Source organism: Mycteria americana, chromosome 4 (genome assembly GCF_035582795.1).
Source record: "Mycteria americana isolate JAX WOST 10 ecotype Jacksonville Zoo and Gardens chromosome 4, USCA_MyAme_1.0, whole genome shotgun sequence".
Classification (NCBI taxonomy): Eukaryota; Metazoa; Chordata; class Aves; order Ciconiiformes; family Ciconiidae; genus Mycteria; species Mycteria americana.
In genome coordinates, this window is record NC_134368.1 from 59752401 (window position 1) to 59775571 (window position 23171).

General features: G+C 38.3%; 1 protein-coding gene across 1 annotated transcript in view; it reads right to left on the reverse strand.

Moving 5' to 3' along the window:
* COL25A1 (collagen type XXV alpha 1 chain) overlaps window positions 1–23171 on the reverse strand; it is a 330679-nt gene that overhangs the window by 58606 nt on the left and 248902 nt on the right. The window contains exons 11-15 of the mRNA XM_075500712.1: window positions 18108–18134; window positions 15397–15441; window positions 4671–4724; window positions 3083–3109; window positions 652–696 (exon numbers count right to left, since the gene is read on the reverse strand). Of these exons, the coding sequence (XP_075356827.1) occupies window positions 652–696; window positions 3083–3109; window positions 4671–4724; window positions 15397–15441; window positions 18108–18134 (198 nt within the window). The remainder of the gene's footprint in view (window positions 1–651; window positions 697–3082; window positions 3110–4670; window positions 4725–15396; window positions 15442–18107; window positions 18135–23171) is intronic.

Below are 23171 nucleotides of genomic sequence, written 5' to 3' on the forward strand. Positions count from 1 at the left end.
AGTCTCACATAAAATAAATGAAAACTAAGTAAAATAAAATTTTGACAATGTCTACTCTTTAGTGAATTCTATGACACGTTGGTACTTTGCAACAATGAACTAACAAGGTAGTCAGTGAGGTTATTGCTGATGTCATCTGGCAAAAAGATTTAAAACGTAGTTTTTGTCTTCAGCTCTCAATTGTCCAGCTGGCAATTTGGAGGGAAGTTACCTATCACGATACCATATTTTTTGTCCCATATTGGTTTGGTCTCTCTCTTTGAGGGGAACAGAGAAGGGGAAACGTAAAAGGCTTTATCAGAAATGGCTGTAACTCAGCAGACCTAGTTCCAACAGTCTGGCAGGTTGTGACCAAAGTTTCTGTATGATGCAAATTTCAGCAAAGAGGAGTACTAATTAGAGACATGCTGATATATCCTGTACTAAAGCTGCTGCTGTATAAAGTCAGGAATTTTATGCTTAATTGGACAGAACAGTGACATTTTTTCTGCTGTTCATAAAAAAGAACTCAATCAAATCACTCAGCATCTTTACAAAAAACCACAGTTTAAAATGCATTTTTCTTTTGATCAAATTATTATTTTCATTAGCTGGTTATACTGTAAGCATGCCTAAAGCATGTATTTTCTTCTCTACTAATAAGTAGTGTACCTTTTCTCCTGTGTCACCCTTCGGTCCATTTTCTCCAGCATCACCCTATAATTAAAATACATATTATATTTTAATGATTTTATGTAAGCACACAGCATGCAGAGAACAGTCAGCATTCCAATATGATTAGTAAGCTAATTTTGTTAATCAGGTAGTCAATCTCTCTATGACATGGTCAGGAAGCATGGTTTATATAGCTGCTATGTCTTATACAGTCTTCATTATAACTGTAATCCCTTTCACAGGTCCTCAAAAAAACCCACAAACTATCAAATAACTATCTTCCTCTTGGTATAGTCTACAGACTTCCCCAGTTCACTGTGGTTTAGCAATGAAGGAATGATTTCATGATGATTCAGCATTTTAAATTACCAATATGTATGTTTTTTTCCAACACAGAGACATTGACCTAAATGCATCTATATCAAATTCAGGTCACAGTTACACAATTTCAATACTTTTTATCAGGATTCTCAAGTAATTTACGGCATACACTCTCTGAGTATGAAGTCCTTCATGAATGATTCACAAACTAGAAAACCGTCACTGAATGCCACTCCTCCAAGGAGCCACCAAAATATTGCTACGTAAATTTTATGCATTGTTTATTGTTAAAACAGTGATGTTCAGATAACACTTCTTCATTGCTGGGTAGACGCTTTCTACTTTAAAAACAACTTTGTAAAGAAACATTTCAAAAGATTTATCTAGAAAAAGACCCAATTTCCAGTTATAGTCATATAGCCATATAATAAGCCCAGACTACACCAAAAAGTCTTCATTGTATGTGAGACTATAGGCCAAAAATTTCTATGGGACTTGAAGTTCATGTAAAGTGCGAGAAATATTTAAAATGCCAAAAATATTGATAAATGTTGGGTCTAAGTAGGCTAAAAAACATTCTACTAGGTCTTGGTCAGATAACCAGTAGTAATATTCAAATAACAATATTTATTCAGTATCTGTCATATTGTTTGAAAACCTTAATGTAAAATTCCATTCAGAGGACTTATAACAGAGACCTTGTTGTGTATCACAGTCACTGACACAATGGGAACTAGCTACCAATCTAGCAGCACTTTAATTAAGGGCTTGATGACACATGGAAACACAAAACAGTAACTGTTAGGAATGTCATCCCAAGTTCATTTGACATGACAAAGCATATTGAGGGCATTTATAATTACATTTTTTAGGAAAAGACAAAGGATGATTATGGAAAAGTATTGTAACTTTAAGTAACAGAAATTCAGTATATGTTAAAATATATATTTATTCCTTTTGTGTCTGAAAACAAACAAAGGATTACTGAAGTTCTTCAACAAATACAATCTTACCCAAAGTAATGATTTCATGAAAAGAGATTCCCAGTTACCTACTTCTACATGTGGGGTATAGACTTTCAAGATTCTCCTGGATTATTTTTATGATGTGCTTTTCAAAATGTGAAATGAATTGCCTTTGCAAAGCATGCTTCCAGCTGCTATTACATGGATTTACAGATCTGGAAGTGAAATGCAACTGCAGCTGCAAAGACATGGGTAAACATTTCTCAAGAGCAAATTGCACCTGAATACAATCAACTTACTTTTTAGAAACATGTCTCAGTGTACTCGTAGAAGGTGAGGCTGTGTCCGGATTCCTACTCAAATAAGGCTTACGCCATTTCTAAAATGCCCTTGTACAGATGCAGAAGCTTGACTCTCACTCAGTGTGTACTCTCACACAGGTGCTCCTACTGGCCACTCTCCCTGGAAGAGCAGAATTACACCCACATTTTGCAGTGTGGAGCTTGTTCTGCCCCCTCGTCTTGTCTCAGCGTGACTGTGGACATCAGAGAAGTAACTCTTTGCTAACTCACCGCAAGTCAGAGCACCATTAGTGTACCATTTGTGCTGCTGGTACCTCTCCAGACAGTCTATAGCCTAAGATCATTGGGGCAGATTCCCTTGCTCTTACTTAAACTGATCCAAGCAAGAATGAAGGACTCCACTTTTAGTATGCGGAGAACTGGTTACCCATATATCATTTAGAGTCTATGTAGCTATCACGCTGTTACCTAATTGTTTTAGTCCACGCAGGTGACAGAGCATTGAAACCACGTTATGAGAAATGTGTGGATCTCTCATTTATTCAGACAGGGTCATCTTTTTCTGAGACTAATCATAGTTAGGATTAGTTGCACAGTTGCTCAACTGTGCAGCCTTTAACACATGACCACTGCTCTCTCTGACTAATCCCACTGCAGTAATTGCAGATCAGTAACTTCCATTAGTAGGTATTATTTGACACTCACAAAGGCTGCACAACACCGCTCAAGTTCTAGGTAGTAGCTGTATTGATTTATTTTTAAACTCGGAATCAGTGCGCTGGCAATTCTCCAAGCAGTTCTCCAAAACAGAACCACCACAAAGAAAGTAAAATATCTCACCTTTTCTCCTCTTTCTCCAGGGTCACCCTGATGAAAATAATTGGAGCAAAGAAGTCGTAAGTTACTAACACAAGCAAAAATCTAAGTGTTAGTATTACTATCATTAGTATGTCAATTACTAGCAATTATGTCACTACTGATGACATTGTCTCAGATGATGAAATCCAACAAGAAAATCTTCAATAAACAATAAAATATGTAAATTTAATAGAACTCAACAGACAATGTATCTTCAACATAATTTTAAAAGCTTAATGACTTGCATGTAAAGACTTTTTTCCCCCATTTTGTCCTAGATTAAACCCTGACAAACAGGCATATGTCTTTGTGAAGGGGCCTGCCAGGACCTAGGTGACTTCTACATTTGGTTCTCCTTATTTTGGGAATGAATAAAGGAAAAATCCAAAAGCCAAATGTGAGGGGAAAGTCTTATGATTCTGTTAATGGCTTAGAAGGCTCCTCGGGAGAGACAAAAAGCCTTGAGTGTCTTGAAGTAATTCATAATTGATTCAGAGCAAAGAGCCTTTGGTGATCCTTACATTCTCTGTAACAAAAAGATGGCTTATAGCCATTATTTTTCAAAATTATAACTTGCTTGAGAAGCTGGCTCAATGGCAAATGCACTTTTGCACACCAGCCTGACCCTGGCAACTCATCTCTGCATTTCTGGCTCAGAACTGCACTCTGGCTCATCTTTGCCCCTTCTGATGGCTGGCAGTCGCTAGGCAACCCAAAGACTACAGCTGTGAATACAAATTAAACATCAACTACCATAATTTGGCTCCTTCTGTATACAAAGTAAGAAAAGGTCATGCTCCCAAGTGGTTTGTTTTCATTCCTGATGGACAAGCAGCCAGTCAGTAAATGTAAAGAACCTGCCCTGCATGTCTGTCAGCAGCAGCGTGATGCACAGAATCAGCTGAGGAGCACGTGTGCACCAAAGACGCACGCTCACAGCTGATGGGATTAGAATTCAGCATTACCCGTTCCAAGAGGCCCACAGATCCCATCATCTTGGACATATCGAGCTTTCTTTTAAAATAAGTTATCATAAGCTTTAGGTTCTGTTTCCCTCGTTCAATATTAAAACAGCAGAACAAGTTATTTAACAATAAAATAAGTGCAGAGAGACATTCTGATGTAACAAATACAGGCCGAGACATGCTCCTAATGAGACTTGTTGCTAAGGTCCATAATAGCAGGATCAGCCCTCAAGGCTTAACCCTGACATTCGTCAAAGAATTGACCACAGTAGTTCTTGAAAAGAAGCCTGAAACACATTGTAAAGAGCATAAACAAAGCCTTTCTAAAAAGGTCCCCAAATTCCCAAACACTTGCAGGCGTATTGCGTTCACTTGGCAGTGGATGCATATGCGTCAGTGCCACTGACTGGAATTATACATGCACAGCAGAAGAATATGCTTCTTTATGGTGAAATGCGTAAAGCCTCTTACAGCAGTGATCACTGGAGGGAGCAGATCATTAAAAGCCAGTCAGAATATAAACCCAAGTTGGAAAGCATGACTGTCATCTATACATGCACTCACGTACCGTGTGCTTCTGTTTTTAATCCATTTTCAGTACTGACCTTAAGTCCTGCTGCTCCCTTCTCTCCTGCTACACCAGGCAAACCAGGTTCACCCTAAAGGCAAAGAAAACAAAAGATGGGGTAAAGAAAGACATGATGAGGTATATATTAACAGCATTTCACCTACTGTCTCATATAGGGGAAGTAATGATAAAAAAAATTTAAGAAGACTGTGTGAATATGTACTCCAAGTTGGGCACTAAAATGCCTTATTTCATCAGGTAGGGTGGATTAACTCTAATTAAGTCCTGTGTAGATAAGAAATAATTCTACTGAAGGCAGTGGAAATACACAGGTGTCAAACTAAACAGAAAATAGAACGGCGACTTCCGATTCTGAAAAGCTGGCCAATTAACCTTAAGAGCATAGTCTTCCCAGCAAGACTGTCAATGCTTTTCTCTTCTCTGCAACTTAGAAATACTGCAAGAAAGGCTTATCTTAAATGATTTTGACATTTGTGCTTCTGGTCTCATACAGAAGGCAGATAATGAAGAAAAATGAGAAGTACCCATTCCAGAAGTGGAAGAGTTTGGAAGAATAGGCAGCTTTTTAATTTTTTAAATATACCTTACTTGTCCATTTTTCATACTCTTATACCACTGGCTGAAAAGTAGATTTAAAAGATTTAAACATTTTCAGCATTACATCAATGATCCAAATTTTGGGTATGTTTAATGGATAGTATATATATATTCTTCCACAGTTCAAGGAGTCAAATAATTTTCATAAGTCAATCAACAAATAACAATTATTTACAAACTTCTTTTCTTCCCCCAAATTGAAAAACAAAAAAACCCAATCAAACACCCTCCCCCCCCCCCAAACAAACTCTTAAAGACATTTCCTAGTGTTTATTTCCCAGATTTATGGAAAAACACACAGATATTATTTATGTTAGGTAAAATGATAAAGCAATGGCTAGACTTTATTGTAAAACAACAAGGGGTGATGGCTAATTATGTAAAACCTTCTGCAGAAGTATGCCTCAGTTTCACAATACCTGTTGTCTTTGGTAACCCTTGTGTACACAACTGCATTGCACTTCTGGGGTGGCAAAGCATGTTAAAATAACATCCAAAAAAAGATTTGAAAAAGCCTACCACTAGGTTCTTCTATAAGCCCTTTGCTACAAAAATGTATAAAAATGTGTAAAAGTTAAATACAATAACTAACATAGCAATCAAATTAGAAACTGTAATTCATATCAGAAACTCAGTGGACAATTTTCATACAGTATTCAAACTTAGTAGACATGATGAACCAACCCTCTACTCAAAAGTTACAGAGGAGTTAAGATAAAGACTTGTTCCAAATACAACATGTATCTTCCAATCCTCCGTAAAAGCTTTCCATTAAGAAAGGACTTTTCTCTTTCTTACTTCCACAGTCATGTTTTAATCACAGATATATAAACTCCGATTCTCCATGAAAGCAGGCTCCATTCTATTTCTAAATTAGGTAGCAGGATCATGAATTACATTTTAATTTCATCAAGAATTGGACTCTTTCAAAATACGAAACAAAAACATCGAGGTTCTAGCAAAACTCTAGTGAGGCATTTTCCAAGCCAGAGAAAAAGTGTTAGGTACCATTAAACTCTCAGGGGATTAAATAGCCATTTGAGACAGCCCTTTTCCAAGGCTCCTTTGTACTACAGTAGCTTTAAGGCTGATATAGTAGCACAGGCATTTGATATATGAGTGGTCAGGGTTTGAAGCTGTTGGAGATTAGGCCTAAGTGTCCTAAAGGATTGACCTAAAAGGCACTTGAAGAAAACTGCCAGTTGGCAAAAGGAAGCAGAAGGGACCAATGAATATGCACTTGTTTCTCCTCATCCGCACACCCCAAACAAGTTTGTTTCTGTCCCCTTCATTTTAAAACAGCTGCTGTCGGCTGACACTTTCAGGGGCTTAAATCTCTAATCAAAAGGTTGACATCCCAGGCTTGCACTTTCCTCCCAGGTTTACATATCAGTGCTATGAATGCAGAGAGCTACTACTGTGACAAAAAGGAGACTACAAAAATGGGACAAAAGAATTATCTTATTTTCTTTGGAAAAAAGTGAAAACCTCAGGCTGTCACCTAAGTCAGAGTAAAACCCTATTCATACCAACAGTCTCATTTCTGACCTATATGCAACTTTCCTATGGCCAACACTACACTTCTGGCACTGAAAGTACTAGTCAGAGGCATTATCACAGCAGAAATTAGCTCTGGGAATGGGAAAGATTGAAGGCAAACCTAGAAGAATGCACAGAAATGACCTTGTAGCTTTATGCTTTTGAAGTGATTATCCTTCTATTTCTAATGGCCGGAAGAACAGGGACTAAAATAATTTTCAGTCATACAATATTCCTTTCACTATTTTAGAACCCTGTTTTCTTGTCCATACAAGGAATCAGGGAGCAATAAGATGAAATAAAAATGTACAGCACATAAGCTACTCTATATCCTACCCCTGGTGAACATTCCCAGTGCACAGCAAAATGAGCTTTGTGCCAGGGAGCCTCCCTTTTTCACACTGCATGTCTTGTAGGCATGGCAGAGCCTGGCTTTATGTGTAGATATTTTAACAATTCCATTAAAGCCTAACATAAAAAAACCAACCAAACAAACAAAATCAAACCACTAAAAAACACCACCACCTCTAAACCAAACCCAAAAAAGAGCAAAGCCTTGACAGACCTCCCATCACTTAGGAAATTCCAAAAGTAGTTGTGAAGCAAAACAGAAGCTAATATTTTGAAGGCGAGTAGATTGATAGCTCTTCCCTTGCTATACACTAAAATACTGTGTTATTTTAGGAATATTGGTCCAAAAAGATGATTTTGATTCTTGGCATGACAATAATTTAAAATATTTCTGTTAGGAAGTATAGTTAATTACTTTCCTTCCATTTGTTTACTTTTATTTATTTATTTATCAAAGCATATCTTAAAACTGGAGTGCAAAATGCTGTATGAGTACGGTTCAGCTCCACAAGTTAGTGTTGTGGAGATGAACAAGAAGTATAGCTGCCCTTTAAAAGGCTGAAGACAGTTACACTGCTGTTCAAGGAGTGATGCATGCAAGGCAAAACTGGACATTCAGCAATGTCATCTGATGCAGTAATTTCAATCAGACTGCTTTTCAACTTGGTAAAATGAAAGAACCTATAAAACTAGATCCTTAATCTCACATATTTTTCACATTCACCAGGCCATGGCTAATGTCTTTCCTGACTCATATTGCAGTCTCTCTCTAATAGCACTGACAGCAAAGGTGTTAGGCTGCAGAAACAATTGTCTTCTGCACACCATCTAGCTTTCAAATCGAGACAGCATATATATTTTTTTTTTCTTTCACAGAATCACAGAATGGTTGAGCTTGGAAGGCACGTCTGGAGATCATCTGGTCCAACTCTCCCTGCTCAAGCAGGGTCACCTAGAGCAGGCTGCCCAGGACCATGTCCAGACAGCTTTTAAGTATCTCCAAGGATAGAGACTCTATAGCCTCCCTGGGCAACCTGTGTCAGTGTTGAGTCACCCTCACAGTAAAAAAAGTGTTTCCTGATGTTCAGAGGGAACGTCCTGTGTTTCAGTTTGTGCCCATTGCCTCTCGTCCTGTCACTGGGCACCACTGAAAAGTGCTTGGCCCACCCTCTTTGCACCTTCCCTTCAGGTGTTTGGCCATGTTAATGAGATTCCTCCTGAGCCTTCTCTTCTCTAGGTTGAACGGCTTCAGCTCTCTCAGCCTTTCCTCATAGGAAAGATGCTCCAGTCCCTTACTGTCTTCGAGGCCCTTCGTTGGGCTCTCTCCAGTACATCCATGTCTCTCTCGTACTGAGGAGCCCACAACCGGACACAGTACTCCCCAAGTGTGGTCTCACCAGTGTTTTTTCCCATCTAAAGAGTAACTTAGTCTATGGTACATCTGATTTTAGGTCATAGCTTGCCTTTCTGCAGTCATGAACTCCTGAGAAATCATCACTCAGGGACAGAGGGACTGGAACCACTAAAACACAACACGTTCTAAAACTTTCTGGTGCCTATGTAAAACACAACCCATGATCCCAATTAAAATTATAATGAGGGCCACACTGCACCCTCACACAAGAAAAAGATGTAAGACCCAGAGAAATTGTGTGAAGCCACCCTCAGAGCATCCCCTTGGAACTTTCCCTGAAAGGGATGGACTGTGGGGAAGATGCTGTAGGAAGGTGTGAAATGTCTCAGTACTCAGCTTAAAGGAATTGTCACTAGCCCTTTCTGCCATTCCCCTGCATTCTTATTCTCAGCTAGACCACACCACAGAACCTGTGCTGTGCAATGAACATCACGTGGAATAACCATGATATACCGTAACAAAAAAAAATATTCTCCCTACTAGCATTGAGATGGGCCACATACTGCCTCAGCAACATGGGGCTTACCTGAACACTGTGATTGATAGAGAAATAGTCTAGTAGGATGCTGTGGTAGCAGCACCATCTTATCTGAATGTACTGTCTACCAAGGTTTTGCTGTACTTGTAAAAGCAGTAACAAAACTACTAGATGCATAAATGTCATGCCCCAAACTGGTAAACCTGCAAATATTGCTTCAGAAATACTCTTTAGGTAGCCTTTAACTTCTGTTTCATATAAAGTTGTTTTCTCTTGTCTTTGAGTAACTGGACCAACTCCAAAAGAAGGATTCTGTTTTCATGACATGATCCACTACACAAATAGACTATAAAAACATTAGAAAATGCTAGAAAAGCTGCCTTTACCCAAATTTCTTGTAAAAACTATGTAGTACTAGAAGGTAATTCTCTAGCCTCTTGTCTACTGCAGAAAAGGACACCGCCACTAGAAGCTTTGTAAGCACTTAAGCCCCCAGTTATTCACCACCAGCATCCAAATTTATTCAGATCCAGTTTGCTGAATTCAAAAATGGTCTCAGAATGGTGGAAATAAAAATTTCCAGCAAACGTACTATTGTTCCTTCACTTACCCAAAATCAAGCAGCTTAACTCAGCAGGAGTGTAAACGTTCCAGTAATTTATTTGATGACCACTTATACAGAAGAATGCTGCAGACACAGTGGGAGTTTTTTGCTGTTTATAAACTATAGAGAAATTGCAGGGTCCCCATCAGTGGAATAATGACGGTGCATTTTCAAACAGATACATTGCAATGTTGTGTTTGCTGTCGATAACGTGAAAATCTTTAACATGTTACAGGAGCTAACCTGTGCATGGGGAGCTGCCATAACACCAATTAAGTTCCACATGTTAACCCCAAATGCCCTGATGGGAGGACAGGCACTTTCGTTCCTCAAAAGTACCAGCACTCCAACAAACTTAAGTTACTGTCACTACCGCAATGAATTAGAAAGAAGACTGTTCCATCAGCAAACTGCAATGTCAAGGCATGACTGAACAAGTTATGTAGAAGATCACCATTAGCTATTCAAAACCTTCTAATAATTTCCAGAACTGGCTTCAACAAAATGCTCTGAGACTCAGAAATGTTTGGATTTTTCTTCCAATTAATATCAATTACCAGAGCAAACAAAATGCTAACATGCCAAGAATACACCCAACCCAGGCATTCAATTCAGGAGTTTCAGAAAATTCAAAGAATAACCAGAAGGATGGTCCTTTGGTCAGCACACCAGAACACCTTGGTTCAAGACCTGGCACTCTCGAGCCTATATTAACTGTATAACTGTATTAACGTTGATGGACTGTCTCTGTCTTTCCTGTATTTGGGCAAAGAACATCCTTCAGCACCCTGCCCAATAAATAGGTATAGTAATTTCCTCAGATACTCTCGTGGTAGGGGCAGTCTTAATGCTTACACTGAAGTGAATCTGAATTTGATGAGCACTCAAATGTGTAGAGCACTGCTTGGGCTCTGCTGCTAATATGAGAAAAATCTGTCAATACGAACTCATAAAACCTACTTCAGAACAGGTCTGAAAATGTATCACCCACTAGAGTCCATATCAAAGGACTCAAGGCAGTTGAAAGCATGCTTCTCCTTACTGGAGTGCTCTGTGCCCTGGAGGCATATACCTTCATATCCAGAATTAATCAGCTAAAAATAACGTGGCTGGAGGCCCCAGCTTTTCTTGTTTGTAACAGAAAAACAGCCTGGAGGCTGCTGTTCTGAAACAGGTTTTGGTTTTGGTTTTGGGGACATACATAACTCTGTCTACACCAGCTGGTTGATATCCACCTCGCCCTGAGAAGAAAGGCTGTCAGTATTGCTATATTTTTCAGTCACTAGAATGTAATCAATTTTAAGGATAAGGAAATACAAGAGGCCCCCAAATCCTATCCAGTCTAATTTTACTCTAAAATACATAAACGAGGACAGAAGGGAAAAAAGTGGTTTCTCAGACATGTTACTGTGATTTCCATTTCAAACCAGGGTTGAATTACGTCCTTTCAACTTGCTTTTCACTCCCCTCAAAAGTAACTTAAAATTGTTTGTTTAAGGACTGGAAATCTCTCCTGGCCCACTCACCAGCTGAAATTAAGTGGAAAGACTCTTCAACAAGACTCAGCTGGCCTGCAAACCTGTCTGAGAATTTGTGAACTACATTTAATGATGTTTCCTTCCTTTATACTTCTTTATTCAAAAAAAATGTTAGTACACGCATACCCTTCCTAATTTCTCTAAAGTAATGTGATAATACTACTTTCAAAATGTGTCCCCTACATAGTACAGTACGTCCTGAAGGGGAAACACATGTAAATTAGAGTAATAAGAAGCATGAAGAAAGCAGTAAGAAATGTGCACACCCAGACTCTAAGTCTACTGATAAGAAGGGAAATTCTTCTGAGGTTTATCAAATTGCTATTGTCAAACTACTGAAACAATTTGAAATTAAGGGATCTATCCTGACCACACATTCTGTTCTCAATACACCCTTAAAAAAACCCCAAAATACCAAGTACTACATAAGAAAAATCATTCCATGGAAGTACAGAGTGAGGGGTTTATGCACTCCAGACAAGCTCCTATTTAAAACAAAGAGAGTTAGTTGCACAGACTCCAGAAACTGGGTTCCTTCAGGCCAAATGCAATCTTTACTTAAGGAACCTCCCCTTTTCTCCCTGTGTTGTTGCTGCAGTCACTGGGAGTCCTTATCAAATCAGTATCACTTAACAAATACCAGAATATGTATTTTATACTCGCAGTTGATCTTTCCAAGAACCCCTTTGTGGCCATTTCAACATGATTAATGTAGGGATTTGATATCCCTAGATCACTGCAACCTCTTATCTCCATGCAGGTATAATCCTTTTTCATACTATTCAAGTGCCTGAGGACCTCTTGCCAGGGATCGAGAAAGGGAAGGTTATCTCCCATAGCATCTTGCTAAGAAGCAACCTGCTAGAGGTGGCTTGCACAACAGTCTGCAAAGGAAAGGGAGCACTCAGAAAGACTCTCCTTGCTATCTCAGAAGGTTTCTGTCCATCCCAGGGCCAACACTCTCTACAGGTATTATTAGGCAGCTCCTTTCCAGTTACTGTTCTCAACAAGGTAAGTGGAGCATGGCTATAGTTTCCCAAATGTAGGAACAAAGAATGTAAATGCCCTTGCAAGGCTACCTGTAATGTTTCATTGGATTTGGTCTAAAAGAAAAAAATGTGTGAAGTTTTTATGGCAATAATTTTGCTACTAATCTTAATACAAGAAAAATCTACTAGTTAACAGCCTTGCAAAAACATGTGGGTTGTGTAAAATTACACTTACTCTAATATCTAGAGATTGTCTAAAAGAAGTGGTTCATATGTTAAGGGATTAGAAAATTGTTCTAAGTGCACTCAGAATTTATGATGTCATTCCCAGACCTATTGCTCAGACTTGTCAATCGTCTCCCATAATCCACTATTTCAATTAAAGAAGAGGTGAAGGGAAAGGAAAAGGAAAGTTACAGAGACACATATAAGATGGAGATGACCTAACTCTGTATTATTCAACTGTTTAAGAGAAAGCAAAGCTAATTCATTGCTGACATTCATCGGCTGAAAGATATTTCGTTGTCCAGATGAGGAAAGCATTCCCACACACACTTAATTTTAAGCATGTGCTTAACACTCACTGCCTTTTAAACTAAGAAAAAATATTAACTTGGAACTTAGTGCACTGTACATGCTGCTGTTTGACAGAGCGAGCTCACTGATTAATAGGCTACCAAGACAGTAGGGCTTTTGTAAAGCCTTTTAACTAGGTAACTTCTCAAAAGGGGATGACTTGCATCACATATTCAAGTTGAGTTCAACTATTCTGCAAATCAACATCAATCTCTATGAGTAAAGCCAGGAGTGCCAGCAGCCAGCTCACAGTACAGCCCAACTCTTAAAATTACTACTCTGGTCTTCATTCAACAATATATTCTGTGTCACACTGTACTGAGAATCTGTTTTTTTCATAGAAATTGGAAGAATGGACCTTTTAGTAGCAAAATATTAGCATGGGAGTCCTAGGCTGCACTATACTTTCTAACTTTAGATAAATACTGCTTCAGTTTAACTTATTTCCACCACTATTTCCAAGCTAGCAGAATTTGTTATCTACTTATTAAAAGAGATATCAACATTCAACTTTCATCTGCTTAGTATTATATGAAAATAATACATTTTCTGCACATAAGGAAGTGCTTGCTAGTCAATATCAACCAACAATTGTGAAAACAAACAAAAGAATGTGACCACATTTTATTTTTATCTGTATGGTTTTGTCTTGGTATGTAGATTTTTTTTTAGTTTAGTAATTAAAGGTCCTTTTTTCTTAAAGGTCAAAAGTAAAATAGTCCAGCTACATAAAAGTACATAAAAGTATGCTGACATCTTTATTAAAGTGGTAATAATTTACGAATGCCTTCAAAGTTTTAGATGCTGTAAATATTGAAATAAATCAAATAAACATAAAACCATAAATTGAAAATGTTAGGATCTGTTTTTAAAGCACATTTTAAAGTTGATAAACAGCATTTAAAGATGTGTTTGCATTTTCCCTTGACCAAAGACAATTGCATATTTCTTTTCTTCCCCATGAAACATGATGGCAGGTAATTCTATGTGGTGTCCTAAAAATAGACATACAACAATCTTGCCAATACAGCTTAAAAAAAATTCCACATCTCCCAAAATGACACTCTAATAATCAGATAAGTTTTGCACATTTGACACATTTGATTTATTTCATGTACATCCATTTTTTGTGCTCATCTGAGTGAAGATTTCTGGCTAGAGTTTGTGTGATGATGCTATTAAAAGTAAAGCTCTTGGATAAAATGTGAATCATCAGTTCTATTCCATGCAACGTGGTTTGCAACTTGACCCTGTCCAGTCTTCTTACATCCTCCTGCACATCCAAAGAAAGTCATGCTACAAAGTGTGTCTTCACCGGCTTTTCACTCACACTTTGATCACAAAATTTACTTGAATTACGTACAGCAACAGCATCTGTGTTGGCAAGTACTGTCTACCATTCATGTTGCAATTGAATGCAGCTATAAAATATGAAGGAAAAAATCTCAGGTCTTAATGCAAATTTGTTTAATAATATTTTCTTATAATTTCTTGTGTGCTATATATAGCTAATTCTAAATATTTGTTCTTTTTTTGTTCCACAGTAGTCACAATATTCTGAATATTTTAAAAATAGGTTCCTAACATTATCAATATCATTAAAGTGAGATAACTGATTATTAAATCATTTCTTACAACCACTGTCAAAACACAGGTCTAATACTGTATATTATGCTATTAGAAACAATACATCCTTTTTGTTAGGAAAGAGGAATTAAAATTAAATTATTTGAAACACTTAGCGCTTTTATCCCTAAGGTGTTTGGGGAGAGAAGCAGAAGAAGGGATTGTATAATATGATCCTTATACACTACCATCTATTGCTGCTTAAACACGATGAACAACCTATATCATACATTTTACTTTTGCTATTCCCTGCGAGTGCTTTTGAAGTTCATTAGGAATGTTAGCATTTGTGTGAACAACAGATGGATAATACTGTTTACAGTCAGAGAGGGATATTATTTAAACTTCACCACCCAGATTTGCCAACAAACCTTAGCAATGCTGTGAAACAGCCCTGCTGCTTTACTGTGACCTCCCCTTATGGAGGGCCATGCTGAAGTATGAGTTAACTTGATGATGGCACTGCAAGATGACACTGACTTGCCTGAGTTAGCATTTCCTCCCAGTTGTGTTCAAGAATATTTCTATTTGATTTATTTCTCTGCATTTTCGTCCCCAACTTCAGTTTCACATTATTCTCCACCTGTGTCTCCAGTCTCTTTTTATGCCCTATTTATAGGTTGTATTAACAATGTATTGGCACTGTATAAATACCCGATATCAACAAAAGTGTATGTATCATGGGACTGAGTTAACAAAAAGTAAAAAAAAATCTGCAGAAAAACTTAGTTTGTAAATACACTGTCTAAAGTTACACGCCACTAATATGCATTTCTCTCTGGAACCTATCAGTCATCATCAAATCTGAATATCAGGCTTTCAGCTTAATTAATTACATTTGCTGCCTGTTCAAGTAAAACTAGAAAAAATTACTTCAGAGCACAAACCAGATCGTACAGTCTTTTCCATGAAGCCAATTTGAAACCACAGCTCTGGATGTAAGGTTGCATATTGCTCATGTGAACAAGCCCTAAGTAGCTTTAATCAACTACATAAATAATGGCAGTGCTGACAAAGTCAGTGAACTCACCACTTGTCCGTCTCTCCCTGGAACACCAGGCACTCCGACAGAACCCTGGTGGGAAACAGATGCCGGCGTTTAGCAAATTAAACAGGTCATGAAACCTTTCATCTCTTAAAACAGTACTTAGGAATGATGGTGAATGCTTGCTTATTGTAACTGCGATAAATTTTTCAAAAACTAATTTTTATCCAAGCTGAGCTCTCTTTTAAGTTGACATTTTATACTGACTAGACATGTTCCCATGTTGTACATTTTAACGACTGTCCCACTGTATGGCCTCTTCCAGAAACAAGCTTCAAGCTGATGGTCACTTTGTAATGTTGTGGATGCTTCACAAGAAATGTAAGAATTAAAATACAATTCCATTTAATGCTCTCGATAAATTTTGAGAGAGATCCTACACAATCGAACACAGCACCTGAACAAAACCATTGAGGGATGCTTCAAGCTCAATAACTGGTAGTGCCAATCTATTTTACGGCTTTTAAGAGATAATCTGCAACAATTCAGCCTGACAGTGCAAATTACAGATACCCTTTTAAATTGTATCAGTATTACTGCAACCAAAATTTAAAAGCCAACACAGGCCAAACACAAGGAGCAGACAAAGGAGAAGAGCAAAATATTAGTATTGACTTGTGACACTGGATGGATCTTTTTACAAAGCTCTCACACTGTAAGTTTCTGTATGATGGACAATTTTTTTGAAGGAACTTGCAGGACTGTTGGTACCGATGTTCAGTGAAAACCTGAGGTATGAGGAAAGCAGGAAAATGGCATGGGTTACACAGTGTTCTCCTCTTTTTATATAATAATGGTGTTGCTCAGCAAGGAAACTGAAAGCATTATTTTTATTTTTCATTTATAAACGCTTTAACAGGATACAAAAACGTGATCGCTATTTGAAAGGCCAGCACCCTAAAAAGGGGCCAGGGGACTGGGAAAGGCAGAGGCTTTGTCAACAGTGAAATGTGCAGTTTCCCAGGACCCTTAAAACCAAAAAGCGCCCTGTGGATCCCTTCATGCCTTGCTTTCTCTGCGTCCCAAGAATCAGTGCATGACATTTCCCCCTCTATTCATATTGGTTAGAGGTTTCACTAGAAATGGTTTAGTCAAAGGACACCAACACCCAAAGGGAATACATCCAAAATGGATGCATATGTTTGTCAATGAATAGAGTTGAGAAATCCTGTGAAACAAGACAAGGAAGCAACCCATGAGGGCCTCAAAAACCTCCAACATTTGAATGCCCAGGAGGCTCCAGCTCATAGCAGAGCTGCAAATCAGTAAGAAATAATTCACTGGCATCCCAGCGTATGTCCATGACCCAGAATGCTCTCCCCTCTGGCATTCCTGTTGCCTCTTTTTGCTGGATGCATGGTCACGACTGCTAGCCACTTCAAAGGGGCCCTAGTGAACATTTTCACATCTTTGTATAATTTTTCCAGAAAACTGGAAGACAAAGCTCAGGAGGGCATTAAACCATCAGCCTCAATAAACTATCCTATTCATAACAGTCTTCTATAGCTGCTGATTTTTCTTATGACATAGGATCGTAGAAAGTGTAAATAAAGCTGATTCTACCATGCCAAGTAAAAGTTTATCAGATATGCAAAAGCTCATCAGCACATGGCTTTTGCTGATGCTGTACATGCAAAATACCCTCCTCCCCAAGTCTTAGGGTATAATTTTATAATGGCAACTTAGGCATCAGTACAGCTTTACAATGTCGCATTCCTGCGTTGCCAAACATGAAAGGTAGTCCTCTCAGCTGACAAAATTCCACCAATTTATATGCTTTGGGATTACATTTTTACATATCAGCAGGTTTTTCTTTCTTTTGTTCAAAAAGTTCTGTTTGAACAGATGCAAGCAAACCTTCCCCTTAAAGATTATCTCAGAAGAAAAAAAACAGAGGTGGCATCCTTCTCACATATGTTAACACTACTTATTCCTTTCCTCTTTCTTTTCTTCTTTATACAAATTAAGCCTGTTTTATTAAATATCTTCCATACAACTTTTTAATCTTTTTAAATCAACTAGAAAATGACTTGCCTTGGTGGTGCGTGGGTGAGATGCTGGAAAAGTGCCACTTGCTAGCTGTTATTGCTGATATATCTAGGACTGTTCTAATGGTGTAATTCCATAAATCCTAAGCTCACTCCATCAAACTGAGGCAGTCAGCTTTAATGAGTGTAAATAATGCTGAAAGCATTCGCAGGAAGTCAGGTCTCAGGTTACCGCAGGAACAGGAAGACACCGGCAGACCACCTGAACACTGCCAACCAAGCACCATTTATCAGCAACACCTATGTCCTTTGTTTCTGCTGCTCAATTTTTTAGTCATATGGCACTGATCTACTTGAGTAAGGACAAGCATTTAATCAGAAACTCTATCTCCCCACCTTTCACGTTTTAACTTTGGTTTCCTAGTCGTACCAGTGCATGAATAAGAAAATTATAGTGACCTTTTCACCTGAAAGTTAAGCAGACAGATTGAAAACAGTCTGCTCTGCATTGCTTGAACTTCCTATGATAGGGGAAATGAGAAATCTGATGTCTCACATTATATGGCTGCATTTTGCAAAAACAAAATTCAGAGCCTAAACTAACTGATTCAATGCGCTGTACAGTAGCTGATTCCATTCACCTTTTCTGCTCGCAATTTGGCACCAGGAGGAATAATCACTTTCACAGTATCGTTGTTTATACTATACCTTTTGTCCCGGAGGCCCCTGAGGTCCCTGCAAAGGGAAAACAATTCAATTAACATCATAACTCTAGCCAATTTAAACTGAAATGACCAATTAAAACTGTCTTATTGTGTAAGCATTCCGATACTGGACTGAAACCAGCTGATGTTTTATACATCAAGGAAAAGTAAAACTTTATGCTCAAAATGCACAATGGATCTTTTCTATTCTTCTTTTGGAACTGATCTAACTACTAACTGGAAGACTCAAATTTTCCCCCCTTCTAATCCTTTCTCTTCCAACCCATCTGTTTCTTCTAATACTGACAAATCTGTCAGCATTAAGACGACTGTGGTTTTTCTCTTTCTGACATCAGCTCATAGCCAGTTGTGTGTACACAGTAATATATCTGCTCGGCAGCATAAAAACAAGGTTTATGCAAACAAGTATTTTTAAGATAGAGAGAAGCATAAGCCTCAAAGTCTCCTCACCTTCTAGGTGTCAGCATACATGACTGTGTTTTACCCAACACATGATCTGTGCCATCATTTGCAAGTTAAGAGAAAAATAATTAAGAATTAACTTCAGAAATCATTAAGAATGCTCTTGGGAAGTAAAGAATCACCATTTTGTCCCCATGACCTGAAAAGGCAGGAAGAGATATCTCAATTCAGGAAAGCTTAACTGCTTAATGTCATACAGGAGTCAAAGTCTCATTGATATTAATAGGACCCATTTCTCATCTGGCATCTCTGAAGTACCCAGGTGGTTTATTGCCACAGTGGAGAGGGGAGGCAGCGGGGAAATAGATCAGCCAACCATGTCTTTGACATTTTGGCAGTCTGTTTTGGTAAGAGCCAGACCACGTCCACCGCAGTTCTTACGCACTCTTTTCCCCATGTTCCTATTATGTGTGCTGGTGCTATATCAAGCAAGGTGAATTCTGAGTCCATAAGGGTGCAAAACAAAAAGCCAAAACTGGAGAATCCAAATCCTTCTGATGTGTGAAAGAATAAAAGAAGAATTGATTGATATCAGAACTGCAATTATTCAGAAATTCATCTTGAACAAAAGGATTGCTGCTTTGAAATGTGGGGTCAATTTCATTTTTAAGGTAGTGTCAAGTTAGGCAGAATCCTCCCCTGTTGGTAGATGCAGGGCTTGTTGCAATATTGCTCTGATACAACTTTACACTGCTAACATGGAAAAGCTCCACTGGTGGTAATTCTGGTCCTGAATCCACTGATGTGGATGAAAACCTTGCAGTTTTAAATATGGATTCATACATCTAAGTTTGGGCATCATACCTTGCAAAAGGTTGGAATAGATAGTGTTGCTTCTTGAAACTTCTGCCTGATCATCTCAGCAGAACTAGGGTCTTGTAAGCATCTCCTTTTGACTGTAGGGACAGATTTCATTAATGGAAAGCCACCTGTGAGGTGCAGGGTGACAAGTTTACTCCCTTGTCTTCAAAAGGAAGCGCAAGTACCCAAGCACTCAGCACGTGATGATCGGAGCAGTGAGTAGAGTGTTCATCTCCTTTTTCAGACTGCAGAAAAGTCCCCCCAGCCCACTGAGTTTCAAAAAAACCTGCTGTTTAAATCAGGTTTTCTTTTCATTAAGTACCCGAATTCTAACCCTAAGATTTGCTAGAGGCTGAGGACACCAGTAATGCTAAACGTGGTAATTGAAGAACAGCTTATTTCTTAAGCATTGCTTGCAAACAGTCTCCAAGAAAATTAAAGATGGGAAAAAAAACAGATAAAACAAATCAAGAGGATGTTGGTAGGTGAGTGTGGCCTGCTGGGTAAAGAACCATGGTTATAACAACATACTCCACAAAGAGTTTTTTTCCCTTTCTTCCAGAGAAGGGAGTAAGTTTCTTCCAGTGCCTCCCCTTCTGTGAGAAAGATGCAAATTTGGCTAACATCTTAAAAACTCCAAGAAATTAATGCTCAAACTAGAGCTTTCCTACATCACCGTTACCAAAATAGGCTCCAGATGTCTACGTCCTGGGCATCAGTTATCTGTTGATCTTTCCCATATTAACCAGTTGCATTTTGGGCGTATTCCAGGTCTTAAGAAAAATCCCTCCATCAGTAGGCCAGACTGAATACAGAATAACTGAAGACTACCTTCATAGCTCGTACCTGTTACTTTTATGTCCAAGGAATGGATATAGCCTCTTCAGTTTCTAACTGCTTAAGAAGCTAATAAAACCTTCTCAAGACATTCAGCTACATCAAAGTACCATTTGGGAGCCCTCAATACAAAGTTAACTATTTGAAGGTAAAATGATCATTCACTTAATACTGTCCCCCAAAGTAAACTGTTAAATGTGTTGCTCTGTTGAGCACTTTGTGCCTGGTGCTTGCAGCTGTCAGCCTGTGGGATGGATATAATTCAAGGCATTCCAGATGTCTCCAGGAAAAGATCTTTCCCCTGAATTTCCCCCTCACTGCTGCCATCATTCCAGCTCCTCCAGAGGACTTATTGAATAAGAAAATATTTACATAGTAGCATAGTCTTGCTCTTATTGTGCCTTTAAAATGAATCACCTCGAGAAAAGAAGCAGCAGATACTTATCAATAAATATTTTATACAATTAGCAGTTTTCAATTTCTGGTACTCAGCCTTTACTCAGCCTGGTGTCTCATGCCCATTGAGCTACCATGCCACTTGATGACAAGGAGAGTCCTCAACAATACAACTACTTCAGCATTATGCTCAGAAAACCAATTGCAATTAAAAGCTTACCTAAAGTGATACGTTTCACAATTTACACAATAACAAATATCCTTTGAATGTTCAGACTGTAAAATATAGATGAATAGGAACAATTTTTCTTTAAAGCACTGCTCCCTAGCATTGGGAAAGAAGCTCAAAGCCACTGGAAACTTAGCAACTCATCCATTGACAGCTCCCATGCCTCCCCCACATAAGCCTGCCAGCAGCCACTTAAATAGAAAACCTGAAATTAAATTACTAACAGAAAACAGCTTCAAAAAAAAGTAAACCACTCCAGAATTGCTGTAAAGTGCCTATTTTCTATTACCTATGTTCTCTGAGCAAGGCACAGAATCACACTGGAGAGATAGAAATAAGCAAGTAAATACAATCTGGGAGAAAGAGAGGAACATGAAGGGATAAAATAAAAAAAACCCAAGACTTAAGTTCATTTCCAGAGGTATAATTGATAGCTTCTGGAAGAATCTATACAGGAAAATCAATATGACCATGTGGATTTTTTTTTCTCTGGTTATTCTATTGAACTGGGAAGAATGCTGTGTTGCCCACTTGATGAACAGACAGTAAGACCAGCAATCAAAATCTCTATGTAGATCTTGAGACAGGAGAGGCAAGAAATATGTGAAGGTTTCCAACCAACTCCTTAGATTGTTTTGTTTTTTCTTTCTTTTTCTTCAACTGTCCTGTGTTCCATAACAACTGCAGTGGTATACTGGCCCTTCTGGTTGCTCCAGTACAACCAAAGGCATGCTTTGCAAATGCAGACTTGGCTAAACTTCACTTTGGATAGCTCTTCTGCCACTGGGTCCAGGCAGCCCAGGGCAGCCAGCTGCAACCCCTGCTCCCCACCTCATTCCCCTCGAGCCCAAAGCCTCTGCTCTGCAGTGACCAGGCATGTACGAAACATGCAGTAGTCTTCAACTAGTTGGAGGCTTGATCTACTCCCACAGGTAACGTATTGTCACTCAGCCTCTGTCACTATCATCCCTGGGACTATGAAGGAGGTTAAACACAAGCCTTTAAGACAAGAGCTATAGAATTCTTTCAACTCCTGCATATATATATATATATATATATATAATTGATCAACAAATCACTCTATAATAGTCTATGCAGATGATGTTGATAATAACTATTTGTCTTTTGCCTGTATCATTGGAAGCTGCCAGAGTTTCCATGTAAGGATGCTCAGGATCAGCTCCTAAACCATTGGTGACTAATGTTAAAAAGCTCATTTTATAAAGAGCATCTAGGCTTCAAAAATTCCAATGAAAGTTCATGAAAACTGTTTGGATGAAGTGACTGTTTAGCATTTTTGAAAATTACACTACTTTTCTTTAAATTGACACACATTCACTGAGAAACTTCAACTGAAAGGGCTGAAAATTTTTGTTGTGAGAGTTGCCCAGAATAGGAAGATAACTAAATATAATAAAAATTAAAAATAGTTCTCACTGTTTCAGATATCATGAACAATTCAGAAGAACCCTTCGCCATCATGTGCAATTGAGTAAACTAGCTAGGTAGCTATGACAAGCTATTATAGAGCTTCACTGAATTAGGTTCTCATTCAAATAGCTCCTCAATAGGAGGATGGAAAAAGAAGGTGTGTTGCTCCAAAGAAATTCAGCTACTATCTGTGTTTCTCTGGAGATGGAGAATTATTTGATAGTTACTTAAGCACTTGGAAAACTGGGTAACCAAGGATAAACAAATTTTTATAGATGTCTTCTATGCAAATGTCTTTTTAAAAGGTAAAATATTTCCACTATGAATGCCACTCTTCAATCACTGTTTTCTGAAATCAACAGGCCTCCAGAGCTTGTATCACATCAAACCTTGGCATCATAGAAATGATCAAATGAGGTTGGACACTTCAGTTGGGCCTTGACAAATAACTATCTAGAATAAATTAAAAAAAAAAAAAAAACAAAACAAAACTGAAAAGACTGACCTAAATGTATTAGAACAAATGTTCTGAGTTCCGAATTCTTCCTAGACCTCCCTTCTAATGTTACAATTATATTTTCCTTTTAAGCTTATTCTGTTCCTTATGCTTTAGCAAGCTGCAAAATAAGAAATAATTCTGCCCTGTAAAGGTTAAAGTTGCAGTTTCAAAGCACAGTAATTCAGGGTGTGATACATTAGCAAGAGCCTCTCAAGATGTTTTTGTATTCAACTTCTGATGATTCAGTTGCTTAACATTAAAAGAAATGTATGAAATAGAAAGCTTGGGCATTTTCAATTTGCAGGTCTGGGGCAGCAGTAATGGTTGGCTTTACAAGGTATCAGAGTTCATGGAGAGTGAGCACAAACACCAAATGAAAATGCCTAACAAAA